The following is a 13430-nucleotide window of genomic DNA, read 5'->3' as shown; positions in this document are numbered from 1 at the left end:
CTTGGTGAGGATAATACTTCTTTCAAAAAAGACTCAAACTTGGGTCTTAATGAGCAGCACTACCCTCTTCAACATCTCCAGCTAGATAGATGTTTCATGTATATACTGTTCAAAAGATTCCTCTCATCCATCCATTTTCAAATTATTTGTTCTATGAAGGGCTGCGAAGATGCTGGTGTAGATCCCAGTGTGAACAATAAGCAAAATCAATGCATTGCAAATTAAACATCAAATCTAAGGTGAGGAATAAGTACACTAAGACATACGGTGTCATTTTTACGTTTATTTTGCATTCATATACATCATTCTCAATATTTCATTGTTCTAAGAATTTAATACTCTGATCATTCGAGGTAAAATTTGCAACATGTAAATAAATATACATGGAAAAATATAAAACAATATATGAATAACTTCCAAAAATGGAAGAAAATAAACTTTATGCATATTGCCATGTTTGCAGTTATCTAAAGAACAATGTATAGCGCATTATTGGTCCAATGATATGCAGTATATTACAATTAAAACCGGGATGCGTTTCATGAGGGCATCCAAACCCCTCTCCTTCATTAAGCCGATACCACTCAGTCGTCCCATGACAAATTGTTCATGTCTCTATCAAGTCACCATTTCTATTGCACAGCATTCCATGTCCCTGTCCAACCCAGAGCGATACAGACAGGAATGATAGACACACATGGAAATGTATCACAATGTACATAAATTAGCTGTACAGGCACAATTTGAACAACAACAAAAATCCCACATAACTTCTGTACATGATGCAAAGGTTTCAATACAATCTAATCCACATGCTGTGTTTGCAAAGGACAGCAATCACATCAGATACACAGACATATACAACATCCATCCATCTCACTAAACGTAACAGAATGCGATGAGCGACTACTAAAATTGTCTTTCCAGGAAACACAGTGTCTGGCATTTGTGTAAAAGTGCTGGCATTGGAGAAAAAAAGGGTAAGAAAGTACTTGTAAGACAAAATATTGACTTTAGGAGGAACACAGGATGCATTCTAGTCATTCAGACAAATAACGTAATCACAGCTAAAAGCCTTGTTTAGCTAATTTTCCTTCTAATATAAACCTAAACGTAGCTTAGGAAGTTTTAAGTAGGACTGAAGAGTTAAGCTAAACCACACTAATATAATGCAGTATAACAAATAATGCAGTTATTAAATTAACAATTGTCAATAGGAAGAAGATGGATGTATTCAGTAAAAAAAAATTATATATTTGATTCGGACAGCCTGTGGATCCTCTTGTACTGGTGGGGGTTGTATTTTGTACTTTTCTTGATCCTTTACCTCCACTGTGCAATGATGCATGAAAAATGCAATTTAAAAAAACATCATCCATAGACATTTTGATCAAATGTAAAAGATCACAAAAGGCGTTTCGCCTAGTAGCTGGTGCCACGGTCTCTGGCAAGCAATAGTCTGTTGTACAAATGCCTGTTTTTTTCCACAGATCATCAGTTAAACTCTTAGGCACTTCTAAGCTCTCTATCTGTATGAGCTTGTGTCCTCTCTGCATCCATTGGCATACATTGCATCTTTTCTGGAAGTTGTTATTACTGTAGTTTGTGTCCTACAATGTCCCACATTCCTTCTGGTAATGCACGAGTGTCCCTTGTGCTGAGAGGTCGTGCATGCAAATACACCAGAATAGCTAAGTGTCCCACACTGTGGTCTTTCTTCTGGATGCGTCTAGTGATGCTGGAATGGATGTTCTGGAGGGTCATGGAAGCCTTTACTGGAAGGCATGGTCAGCCGGGGGACCGTAAGAAAAGCCTGGGAACGCACCGGCAGCCTCCCGTACGCTGCTGGTCACGTGCAGGTGATCGGTGTTGCACAGGGAGGTCGACACGGGTAAGTGTGTGAACTCTGGGTCAAAGTGCCGGAGGTCAGTGGGACCAGTCTGTAGATTCAATAAAGAGAGAGTTTATTAAATACCTATTCAGAAATATCTACCTCAATGTTACCACCTTGTATTGAGAATGATTTACAGTAAACTAAGATATGCTTTCATGCAACTTCTGTTGAAATTTGCATGCCACGTATTTAACTTTTATAATACTACACGTTTGTAATGAAGTTGCAATTTAATTTAAGTATATTAACTTTAAATGTAGTGTAATACACTACATTATTATCAAGTACTTTATGTATAAAGTATGTTAGTCAACACATCAAAATACATTTTAAATATTTTAACAATGAACATTAAATTACTTATAATTTAACGTTTGCAGGTAAAGAGTTAACTTACCACTGTAGGAATGAAAGGAGGCATGATCTTTTTGGCCATGAGGTCGTCCCAGTTGATGGGTGAGAAAAAGCTATGGAACTTTATTTCCGGCTACAAAACAAGTAAAAGCTTGTATAAGAATCTGCAGAATAGGAATATCAGCAAAACAAAATGCATGCACGTGGCACTGGTGTGTAGTGTCCACTTACAAAATCATCTTTGGAGCCCAGTCTCTTGGTACGGTCCTTGTGCAGCAGACCCTCCAGCAGCTCTCGGCCAGCGTTGGACACGTTGGGCTTCAGGACTAGAGGCTTGTGAAGGATGTTGCTGTACATCTCGGCTGTGTTGCGACTGTAGAATGGAGGCTAGGAAAACAGACAGAGAAATAAATTCATAATAAATAAATATATCCTTTGCTGCAGTTGATCAAGTCATTTTTCAGGCAAAGGACTTGATAGGTCTTCCTCACCAGTCCATACAGCATCTCAAACAGCACTGATCCCAGGCACCACCAGTCCACTGTACGATCATATGCCTGTTTCTGAAGCACCTCGGGAGCCAAGTACTGTTGAAAAGAAATATATATATATATATATATATATATCAAAACACTGTTTTGTGTTATCTTGTGTTAGTGTAGTAAAAAAACAAAAACAAAAAAAAATTACAATTTATATAAAAAATGTAAAGAATATACTTAAATGTGAACTTAATGTAATGTTTTTATTAAATAAAAAAACGATACACTTGTTTTTTTACAAGGGTTAATCTATTCATGAACGACTGACCTCAGGAGTTCCACAGAACGTTGTGGTTGTGGCGTTGGGTTCCAGTCCTTCTTTGCATAGACCAAAATCTGTCAACACAATGTGGCCCTGAGAGTCCAGGAGGATGTTCTCTGGCTTTAAGTCTCTGTGAAAATTGACATAAAATGGTAAGACCCCATTATAATGAACAGAATGGAGAACTATGGCTCCGCTAGGGGCACTTCAGCCAATCGCACACCTGTAAACTATGTGCAGTGCATGGAGGTAACCGAGTGCACTAGCGATTTCAGCAGCGTAAAACCTCGCCCTGGGCTCCAGAAACACCCGCTCACGCTGGAGGTGGTAGAACAGCTGCAGGAGAAAAAACACATCGAAATTCAGTCCGCTATTTTGAGCCGAGGTGCGGCTTCTTTTGAGTTATATATGAATGCATTATTTACGAACCTCGCCTCCATTGACGTAGTCTAGCACAAAATACAGTTTGTCTGTGGTTTGGAAAGAGTAGTGCAGCCCCACCAGGAACGGATGCTTGATATTTTTCATTAATACATTCCTTTCTGCCATGATATGCTTTTGCTGAAAAAACATATTAAGTGTTATTTGTTAATATACAGCAAAGTGCTTTCACACCTATATGTGAACACTGCATTGGGGCTTACCTCTTTCTTTTTCAGAATGATTTTCTTCTGCAGTACTTTCACAGCATAGTATTGCTCATTTTCCTTGTGCCTTGCGAGCAGAACCTGTGAAATAGGATGCCGTTAGCATTCTCACTTAAAGATATGACATAAATGTTGAACGTATAGAAGAGCTGTCTGTGCCCACCTTTCCAAAGCTCCCCTTGCCAATGATCTTTAAGTAATCAAAATCTGAAGGTTTGATCCTGTTAAGGAAATGAAACAACATTAGTAATGCACACAACAAGCAGCCTGGCTGACAGGAATCCAATTAACCAAACAAACAACGGAGGAACTACGTACTGAGTCTCCTCAGCCAAAGAGCTCCTGGGGTTGGTCAAACACAGGTGACCCTCCTCCAGCTCCTCGTTCTGGTTCTCATCGATTTTTAAGAACGAACCAACCTCGGCACTGAGGAAACAAGATTAAAAAAATGATATGGATTTGATTTCAGAGAGCTAACTTTGTTCAAGACCCACAGTTTGAATAAAACAATGGAAATCTATAGGAGCATGATTATGCAATGACTGCCCAATGTATTTCCAAAAAGTGGATTTGTTTCAAAATCTCTTTAAAATTAGTTAAAATGTTTTTTAATGCATTTAATTTTTTTTTATTTAACTTTCCTTTAAATTAATACTGTTCATTAATTAATTCATTCATTCATTCATTGATCATCCTGTAATGCGTTTGCAGGCCGATAGATGGCAGTGTTGGTGAAGTTTATGAGGGGCTGTTTCAGGTTTTTGGAAATTCAACATTTCTTTTTGACCTGACAAGACTGCTGTAACTTGTTCGAGATTATGAGAATGGATACATCTACTAATAAAAATTTTGATCAAATCATATCTGATTGAAACCTTTCTCTCAGCCAATAAGTATGACTTTTAGACTATTGAGATCTTAAATCTCAACCTTTTACACAACCTCCTTGAATGAATATTATGGAGCATATGGAGGGTAGAGATGACGCGGTGAGAAATTTTCCGCTGGTCCGACCTGAATGACTCTAAAACCAAATGGGCCGCACTTAATTGAATTAGGCGCTTATCCTCGTCTAGGGGACATAGGGATTTTCTCAAAGGTGCTTACTGTGGCCAAGCGGCGGCCTCAACAGATGTTTTTCGTGGAACACTATTCTGGTGCTTGGCTTTATCTCGCCGGTACAGATTAACCTACACAATTAGCAGAACGCACAGCTAAACTCAGATGATGGGATTACATCCTCCAGTTCAGTCCCTCAATGAAGGCCTAGATAAATACACTGCAGGTCACCGGGTTGCCTTTATGAATGAAGCATGGAATTTTCCTGAACCATTTTCTTACTGATTTTGAAACAGAAATCATATTTTCTCTTATTTGTTGATCATGCCCTTTTCGTTTCACACATCTATTTGTAATAGTAAAAGCATCATGCATTTTTTTTTTTTTTTTTTTTCCATGTTCAAATTATTAAATATTGGGATACTTACTGTTGACAGATGGGAGGGTTGGAAACAAGCTTCTGGATGAAGTCGTTTAAGCCCATCTTCCTTTCTTTAATAAAAGCTGAAGAAGAAGAAGAAACAAAACAAGCATTTAGGTCAGAAGGAAATCCACAGCTGACGTCACTAACACCCTGCATTTGAACTGAATGAACTGTCAACCATATGTGATGGGAAACCCTTCGAAATCGTAAAGGTTATCGATGAAATAATCATCTGCAGTCGAGTCAGCCAGAAAAGTTTTTTTTTCTTTAGGTGCCGTGATTCAGAGGTTGCGTGTGAAATGGTCTAATGTCAAGAAGTGTTACACAACAGACCGCACTGTTCACTGTATACAGATCTGCTGTTTATCAAGAACGATCATTTCTATCAATCTCATGGAACCACATCATTTAATAAAACACTATAAAAATATTTAAACCCGAAAAATTCATGAAATCATGAAATCATTTTGCATGGATATACAAAATGCCATTCGTGTAATAATAATAATAATAATAATTAATGAAGATAAATACTACTACTACTAATAATAATTGTAACGTTACACCCATAAAACGCATGTATATCCATCCTTTCATTTGTTTTTGCTTTTCCTTTTCACATATATGACATATTGCATCCTTTTTCTCAAAAAAAAAAAAAAAAAACATATGCAAACGAAATCCATTAGACACCAGTTTAACTGGTGAGACGTACCGGTAAGAACGGACACGATGCCCCTCATCCTGCAGTATGTCAAGTCACATCCAGCCTGAGTAACTGCCATCACTATTATTATAAGTTTAGATCCACAGGAGGAATGTACTCCTTCGGTTAAGTCTGTGTTTTATTGCGAAGCGCTGATCTCCCGGCAACAAACGGTTTGACGGAGCGCACTGCTGGTGCTCTGATGCTGCCAGCGCTACTGTCTTCCCCCGCCAGCGCTGGACTGCTAGTTTTATACGGAGCACGTGCTTGTGACGTCACTCGAGTAACCGAGAAGACTTGCCAGATGTGACGTCACGGGGTCCCGCGAGTCTCCGTTCCGCCGGTAGAGGGCGATGCGAGGAACGGAAGCGCTTCCATTCATGTGAGCCAGAATAAAAACTCTCTATCAATGGAAAATTACTACACAGCTGGCTCGTAATCTCAGCATAGTGTTACAGATTAACCTCTAATCCTTATCAGTAATGATGAGGAACAACGTGAAGCTGGGAAAAATTAGAAATGAAAAGCTTGCAGTGAAAACAGGACCGGAGAGGATCATATGAGATTAAGGTCTCTGTTAATGGAAGACATTCCTGTGCTGAACAGATGTGCTAAAATATTCACCCAATTACTTAGTGTCAGGCATTTCCAATAATGACGCACATTATTAATCTGTTAAAGCCTGTGTTTCACCAGATTCTCGTCTCTGAACAAGCCACTCGAGTCAAGGGTGTGGAAGCTGCGGCATCACGGCTTAAAGCGATACGCTCTAAACCACATCATTTATTTTTCAGCCTTTCCTCCAAACGTGGTCCACTGACCTTGTAAGTTATATAAGTGTGCCATAATATGATGTCATCCTGTGCTTTAGTACAGATTTTGCCCGGTAAGACACCAACTGTAAAAAAGGGGCCCAACTAAGAATTTTCAATCTGGTGTCCACACCGTATTTTAATTATAAAACTTCTGAATGAAATTTTATTCATATCGTCATCAAATGCTAGAGAGTAAAAATACATATAGGCCGGACTTATAAGCATCCAGTGATGGAGAAGCTCTGGTGTTTAAAGATTAACTGTTCCACAGCTTTGGGGCAACCAATAAGAACTCTTTATCACATTTTGGTTTGCAATGAGAACGGGAGACAGATAAAAGTAACTGATCACAAGGTCTTGATGACCCAGAGGCCATATAAGCCCTATAGTAAGATCACAAATATAATCCAGAGGCAGAATTATGCAATTACTCTATGCAAATAGAAGGATCTTAAACTGCATTTAAATGCTTGTCAAATTGGAGGAGAGGATCAAAATGGATTCCAATATATTTAGCATGACTGTTTAGGTTATTTCTTAAGAAACCTAACTGAGTTTTAATTGAGTTGTTAGTAGCAGCACATGCTATTAGTATATAATAGGTCCTCTTAATGAAGTAATGTACTCTTGCACCCTTTAGAAGGTACAAAGGTGTACTTTTAAGGGTACTGCCCCCAAGATTTTGTGTCTTAAAGGTACAATTTTTGAAAATTATTTCTGAAATTTAATTATAAATTAGTAAAATAAAATAAAAACCGTGAAGACAAAAATTAAATGGTATTTATACTGAATTGTTCCTTTAGTGTTATTTCAGATCACAGAGATAGTAAATTTTTTACAATAAAAAAAAAAAAAAAGTTTAATTAGTTTTGTTGGATGTTTTTGCATTTTAATTAGTTTTTGTTTAAATATCTATATTTTAATATTTCTGATTTCAGTTTTAGTTTTAGTACATTTCTCATTTAAATGAAAATGAGAAATGTTGCCTTGGCAACTAGCAGAAATAAAAAATGTTTTTTAATGTTTAATTAACTTTGGTTTTGGTTCTAGTTTTGGTTACCTAAAATAGCCCCAGGTGGTGTGATTTGAATCTTCACTTCCATTAGCCTACGCTTCTTCTGGAATGCAGAACCTGTTCTATCTGTAAATCCAGTCTACATGTGCGTAATGCCCTTGTCATCCTTTAATTTTACACAAAGAGCTCGAGTACTTTCTGAGAGGTTTAAAACGTCCTTGCCAGTGAAGCAATATATGCTGGGTTACTGGAGCCTTGCCAGAGTCTATTTACACAATCAGGTGGCGTGGTATCAAACAGCTTAAGAGTTATTTGTATTAACCAAACATCCTATCTTTCCGACAATAGTTAAGAGGAACCATGGAGGGAAATTCAGGTTTCAAATAACAAAATCAATGGGGAAGATCTTCAGTGGAATACCACCTGCTTCAGAAGAAAACTGGGTAGTGCTTATCTAATTCCACAGCACAGTCAACACAGTTCAGCTCATAACTCAGAACATGATGACTATTAGACTGAAAAAAGAGAGAGTAAAATGTATATTATATTATTCATTACTTTTTTTTTTTTCTCAGAACCAATGCATTTGATGTATATAATAAACCGAGAAATGTTAAAATTTTGTTTTGTGGCTTCATTTATTTATTATTATTATTTATCATACTTTATTATTGTTAATTTAAAATGCATAGTGTTACAGTGACATTATACAATGCATTATAAGATGCATTATAACACTTAATGAATGCATTAAAACTACTTTTATAATGCATTATACAAAAAGGCTTCAAGTGAAGTGTTACCAGAAGAATGTACTAACAGTGATATTTCCATTTTACTTTAAAAAACCTTTTAATTTATTTGTTTTTTTATTCTGAGACAAGCACAGATAAGCACCGGTAATCAATTTTTTTTTTTACCAGTCCTTACCCTAGATCAGATGACTAGTGACTTGTTCAGCTTTATAACCTTCTCTCTATTCGTCTTATCTCCTTCTACCCCCATTAAACTGCCCCTGTTTCCTCATGACATGTTACAGTAACAGTATCTCATGTGCCAAGCGGACAGGTGGCAAAGTCTTTCCGCTGCTCAGCGAAGTTCCTCTCAATGAGTCATTCTGTCATATTTGTCACAGTTCCAATTATTACTATTTATTTTCCTGTTACTATACTTGCCCCGTTACCATGGAGACACAGGTCTCTGCTGCGTGACTGAGAGTGCAAGAGAATGTGCTTTTGCATAACACGCCGAGTGTCATTCGGACAGAAACCGTCTGCCACACTCTGGTGGGCAGGAAGTGAATCATCCCAAGAGAAGGGGGAGTTTATTCTCGACTTCTGCACCTCCTCTCACTGCTCAGGGCTCATTGGACCCATAAGGCACTTTACCTCCTGGCCGGCTCGCCATCATTTATTAAGTGCCAACCTCATGCCCACACACTCATGTAAATCAGATCGAATTCTCTGTGACCCAGGGTCTTTATGTTTGATATCTCAATTCTGTGATTTCTTGACTGATTTATTCATGACTTCCTCCCACTACTTCCGTTTCTCTCTCCCTCTCTTCTCATCTTTCATATGCTTCAGCTATGTATTGTTGTCTGTAGTGTGTTTGCATTGTATTGAGCTCAATAGGAGCTGTCTAATGGGGATTGACGTCTCTGTAAGTGGGTGTTCCTCAGCTCTCAACTCGAACTCTAACCACTTACGCTCATTACTATTCAGTTAAGTGAATGTTGATTATAGGGAAGACATGATTTAGAAAACAAGCAATGTGAATATAAAAGCAGAGGAGAAAACCTGCATTAGGATGCTGCATAATTAAATAAGCCTATACCAATAGCTGCAAAAATAAATTGAAATAATTTGATGAGGTCCAATTTGATAACATTAGTTCTTGAATCATGTATCATGAACTAATGCTAAACAACAAATTTTACACATTTGAAATTTGAATGTTCAATTTTCAAAGTAGAAAGACTGAAATAGTATTTTAAAACAGTCTAATAATTGTTTTACTTTTTATCTTTATAATTTATTAACAGTGTAGTAGACTAAAACATTATATTGTTAATTAATGTTTATCCTTTAACTGGTATGAATGTGATTTAATATAATATGAATTATACAGTTTAAGATATTATAAATGTATCAGTGTCAGTTCTGTTGTGTCTGTGTCTTGTGACCTAGTTTTCTCCTCATGTGTCTTAATTTGATTTGTTTCACCTGCCCTTAACCAATTATGTCATTACCTTCTGTGTACTCTTGTCTCTGTCAGTCGTCTGATCTTGTCAGTTTGTGCTATATTGTGTATCTGTGGATTTTGCCCTGTTTCTTATTATTTATTAAACATATTAAACTCTTTGACCTCGTTTTGTGCCTTTAGGATTTTATACACACAGTAGTGTGACAATTAGTACTGTAAATGTGTATAGATCTTGGTTGATTTGATATCAGTTATAGATTAAATGTGTTTTTAAATGCATTTAAATAAATTAAAACTAAATTAATGATTCAATATCATTCTAAAATCATTAAATTGTAATTAAATGTAAATTAATTTCATTTACCATTAACCTAAATTAATGAATGTAAGAATATTATTCACCTTTATTTCATGAAACTAATTAAATCGAACCTTATTGTAAAGTGTGAGTGAGGAAATACATTGAAAATGGCGTAAAATAGTTTCAGTTATTATAAAATAATACCCCTAAATAAAATAATATATAAATAAATAATTTGTATTCTATATAAAGCCTGATCTGCTTTGCTAAATATGGATGGTGAAAGTCCAACAGAAAGTCTGCTAAAATGTGTGTTTGTGTTCAGTTTAGGGTTTTCACACTACAGTATTCCCCTAAATGATCCCTCGTGGGTGTGTGGTGTGGTTGAGACAACCTTTTTTTCTCTCTTTCTGACAAGCACCCATAACCCATTTTACTTTCTGTTGTGCTACAGGCAACTGCTTCCAAATGAAACAGCATATTTCTCAAGGAAAAGTAAGATGGCATTTGATTTATCTGGAAGTAATCAAACACTCTTTTTTTCTGTGGGATAATGTCCACCATTGAATCATGCACAATTAAAAAATATGTTTATATTTATATGAAAGGCTTAAGTAGCAGGATGAATGTAAAAGTGAAAGAGAGTCCTGCTCGGGAAACAGATGAAACAAACCGAGTCAGAGAGATCAAAGTCTAGATGACTGGATCAGGCTAAAGTGGATTATGTCTGTTGTGATGGATGAATGAATGGATGGACTGCACCTGATCTACTGAAGACAATAAGTGTCATGTTCATGATTTTCTCTGTAATGTCTCTTTTCTTGTTGCAAAATGAAGGACTTCAAGTATTTACAATAAGTGAGGAAAAAGAGGAGACAATATGCAGAAAATAATTCAAATGTTGTTCCTATTATTAAGAGATTTAGTGTGAGAGTGCTAGTGCAAATGACTTGTCTTGTGATGAACAGTTTTAATCAGTGCATGTGAATCCACAGAAAAGACTTGTTTGCATGCATAATTTCAGAAGATTCTCCTCTGGAATGCTGTTTCTTTTGTAGAAAGGTGAGCCAGGAGCCCTAATATCAAACCCTGCCCTCTGTAAAATATTCAGTTTCCCTCGGAAATACGTCACAAAAGTCAGTGACAGCTAATGATCACACATTTCTTTTTTACACATAAATGTTTTTTGAGTGTCTTCCTCAGTGGTTTCACCTTTAAACCTGGATCAAACAATTAACATCATACAGCATCATAATGCATTATATCTGCTCATTATTCTTATTATAACTGCCAAAAACACAATATTTTGTCCAAAAATGTTCACTCAAAAGAGTAACTTTAACTAAGAATATATATTTTTTGTATCTTACAATATGAATAGAAGTAACTAAATGATCTCTTTTCTTTCAAATACTGAGGTGTTCGCTGAAGATATTCAACCCTGTTACACAACTGATTATAAATGTTGTTCTTACATACAATATATATTTTAAATAAAATAAAACCAACTATTGAGCGACAGCTTAAAGTTATTTAGGGCAATTTTTACTTCACCCTGTTACCTATATATATATATATATAATATAATATATAACATTATTTATATTGTAATATCAATGTTTCATGATTATTATTATTATCTTTTTTTAAAGCTTTAAACTTTACTTAGACATGTCCCACATTCTGTTAACAGGGTTGAAAAGCCTCAACGTCATTAATTTGTTACAGCAAGTAATTTTTATGACCATTACCCACTTTTTTTCTTCCCCTTGTAAATAAATGGTCCATTTACTAAAACAGATTGATGATGTGTTGAAATATTCAAATGTTTGATGTCACAAAGAGGACATTTAGAACGAGACGTTTCTCCTGCTCAGTTTCAGCTCAGTCACTATTGGAAATTTACTTAGTGTCTTTATATACGTGAAGCTCTTTTAACCAAAGAACCAAGCTTGATGAATCTCACAAAGTGGCAGATCTAAGAGTTATATTTCACACAGTTAAACAGAGTTAAACAGAACTGAGCAGTACTCTGTACACGTAAAGCTTGATGGTAACACTTTACAATCAGGCCCCATTACGTAACATTAATGTATTAACTAACAATGAGCAATAGATTTGGTTCAGTGTTTCTGTAATCTCTGTATCTTAATGTTAATGTAAGTTAATAAAATACAACTGTTAATTGTTAGTTCATATAAGGTTATGTCAATTAAATTATATTATTAACAGATATCCTACAGAAGTATTAGTAGCTGTTGAAAGTAACATGAACTAAGATTAATACATGCTTTAAAGTTATTTTTCATTGTTAGTTGGTATTAACTAATCTAATGTTAACAAATCGAAACCTTATGCCAAAGTGTTACCAGTTAAATTGACAATCTTTGTTACATCTAGGATGATACAGGTTAGTTTTTAATAGAAAAAGTTCCTACCTATGAATGATTTCTTCCCAGTCTTCATGTTCATTTAACAGCGTATTTCTCACAGTGGATCCTTCTTCTCAATTGTGCTATGACAGGAATCCTTTCAAAAGCTGATTTTAGCACCGTATCCTCAGCAGTTCATCAATTTGCGTGTGAACATGTATGTGTGTGGGAGTGTGTAGGTGTGTGTGTGTGTAAATGAGCCTATCTCTGTCCTGGTGCAGTATTGTTAGAGGCAGTCTCATCACCTCAGATTCAAAGATCAGTAAATGACTGGCCTCATCAGTCCCTCGCCTCTCTTTTTGCTCTTTCCTTGTCTACCTCATAGCTCAATGATAGCTGAAACCAAATACTAGTGACGCATCTACTTGCCCTCCCAGCTCCCTTGTTCCTGAGTCTTACAAACAAAACAAAGCGACAGGTGTCGGATAGCAGCTGGTCTCATGAGTGTCCTGGTCCCGCCCCATAGGGAAACCAGTTTCCAGGTTACAGCAGTCACTAGGGCAATACCTGCACTTCACTCGTTTAATTGTGCCATGAGCTTCTAAAGTCCCTTACTATGCCCTGGAAACATCTTACATAAATAAAATGAATAAAAAACAATGACTTGGCAAGTTTTTCTACATACCTGCTTTCAGGAATCGGGTATTCAGACAAATATGCAGCTGCACCCGGCCAAATGCGCAAATGGGCCATAAGAGAAGCTAGAGAGTTACCAACCTGAAATACCAGAAAATTAAGTGGAGGTTATTTGTGAATTCAATGTTTATCGTATGA

At 36.4% G+C, this 13430-nt stretch overlaps 1 protein-coding gene across 2 annotated transcripts; it reads right to left on the bottom strand.

Annotated features, from left to right (window-relative positions):
• Positions 1-265: 265 nt before the first annotated feature.
• Positions 266-13048, bottom strand: LOC113119230 (serine/threonine-protein kinase Sgk1). 2 transcript variants are annotated; one of them, XM_026288531.1, is made up of 12 exons: positions 12663-13048; positions 5187-5262; positions 4018-4125; positions 3863-3920; positions 3697-3780; positions 3482-3613; positions 3276-3388; positions 3059-3182; positions 2740-2835; positions 2480-2635; positions 2292-2381; positions 266-1940 (listed from the first exon to the last, which is right to left on the bottom strand). In XM_026288531.1, exons 1-12 carry the CDS (start codon positions 12694-12696, stop codon positions 1773-1775), a joined length of 1239 nt encoding a protein of 412 aa, XP_026144316.1. In that variant the 5' UTR covers positions 12697-13048; the 3' UTR covers positions 266-1772. The 2 variants fall into 2 exon arrangements, with proteins under 2 accessions (XP_026144316.1, XP_026144315.1); XM_026288530.1 differs by lacking the exon at positions 12663-13048 and adding an exon at positions 5898-6134.
• Between the last annotated feature and the right edge of the window lie 382 nt (positions 13049-13430).

Source organism: Carassius auratus, chromosome 19 (assembly GCF_003368295.1).
Source record: "Carassius auratus strain Wakin chromosome 19, ASM336829v1, whole genome shotgun sequence".
Lineage (NCBI taxonomy): Eukaryota > Metazoa > Chordata > Actinopteri > Cypriniformes > Cyprinidae > Carassius > Carassius auratus.
Note: the sequence above shows the minus strand (reverse complement) of the source record. Positions and strands in the feature narration are given on the sequence as shown.

Coding starts and splice junctions, on each gene's coding strand:
- LOC113119230 (XM_026288530.1), bottom strand. CDS start 5,967: ATGGCAGTTACTCAGGCTGGATGTGACTTGACATACTGCAGGATGAGG. Junction 2,382..2,479: donor TGGGCTCCAAAGATGATTTT/GTAAGTGGACAC, acceptor CTTGTTTTGTAG/CCGGAAATAAAGTTCCATAG. Junction 1,941..2,291: donor CTCCTTTCATTCCTACAGTG/GTAAGTTAACTC, acceptor TTGAATCTACAG/ACTGGTCCCACTGACCTCCG.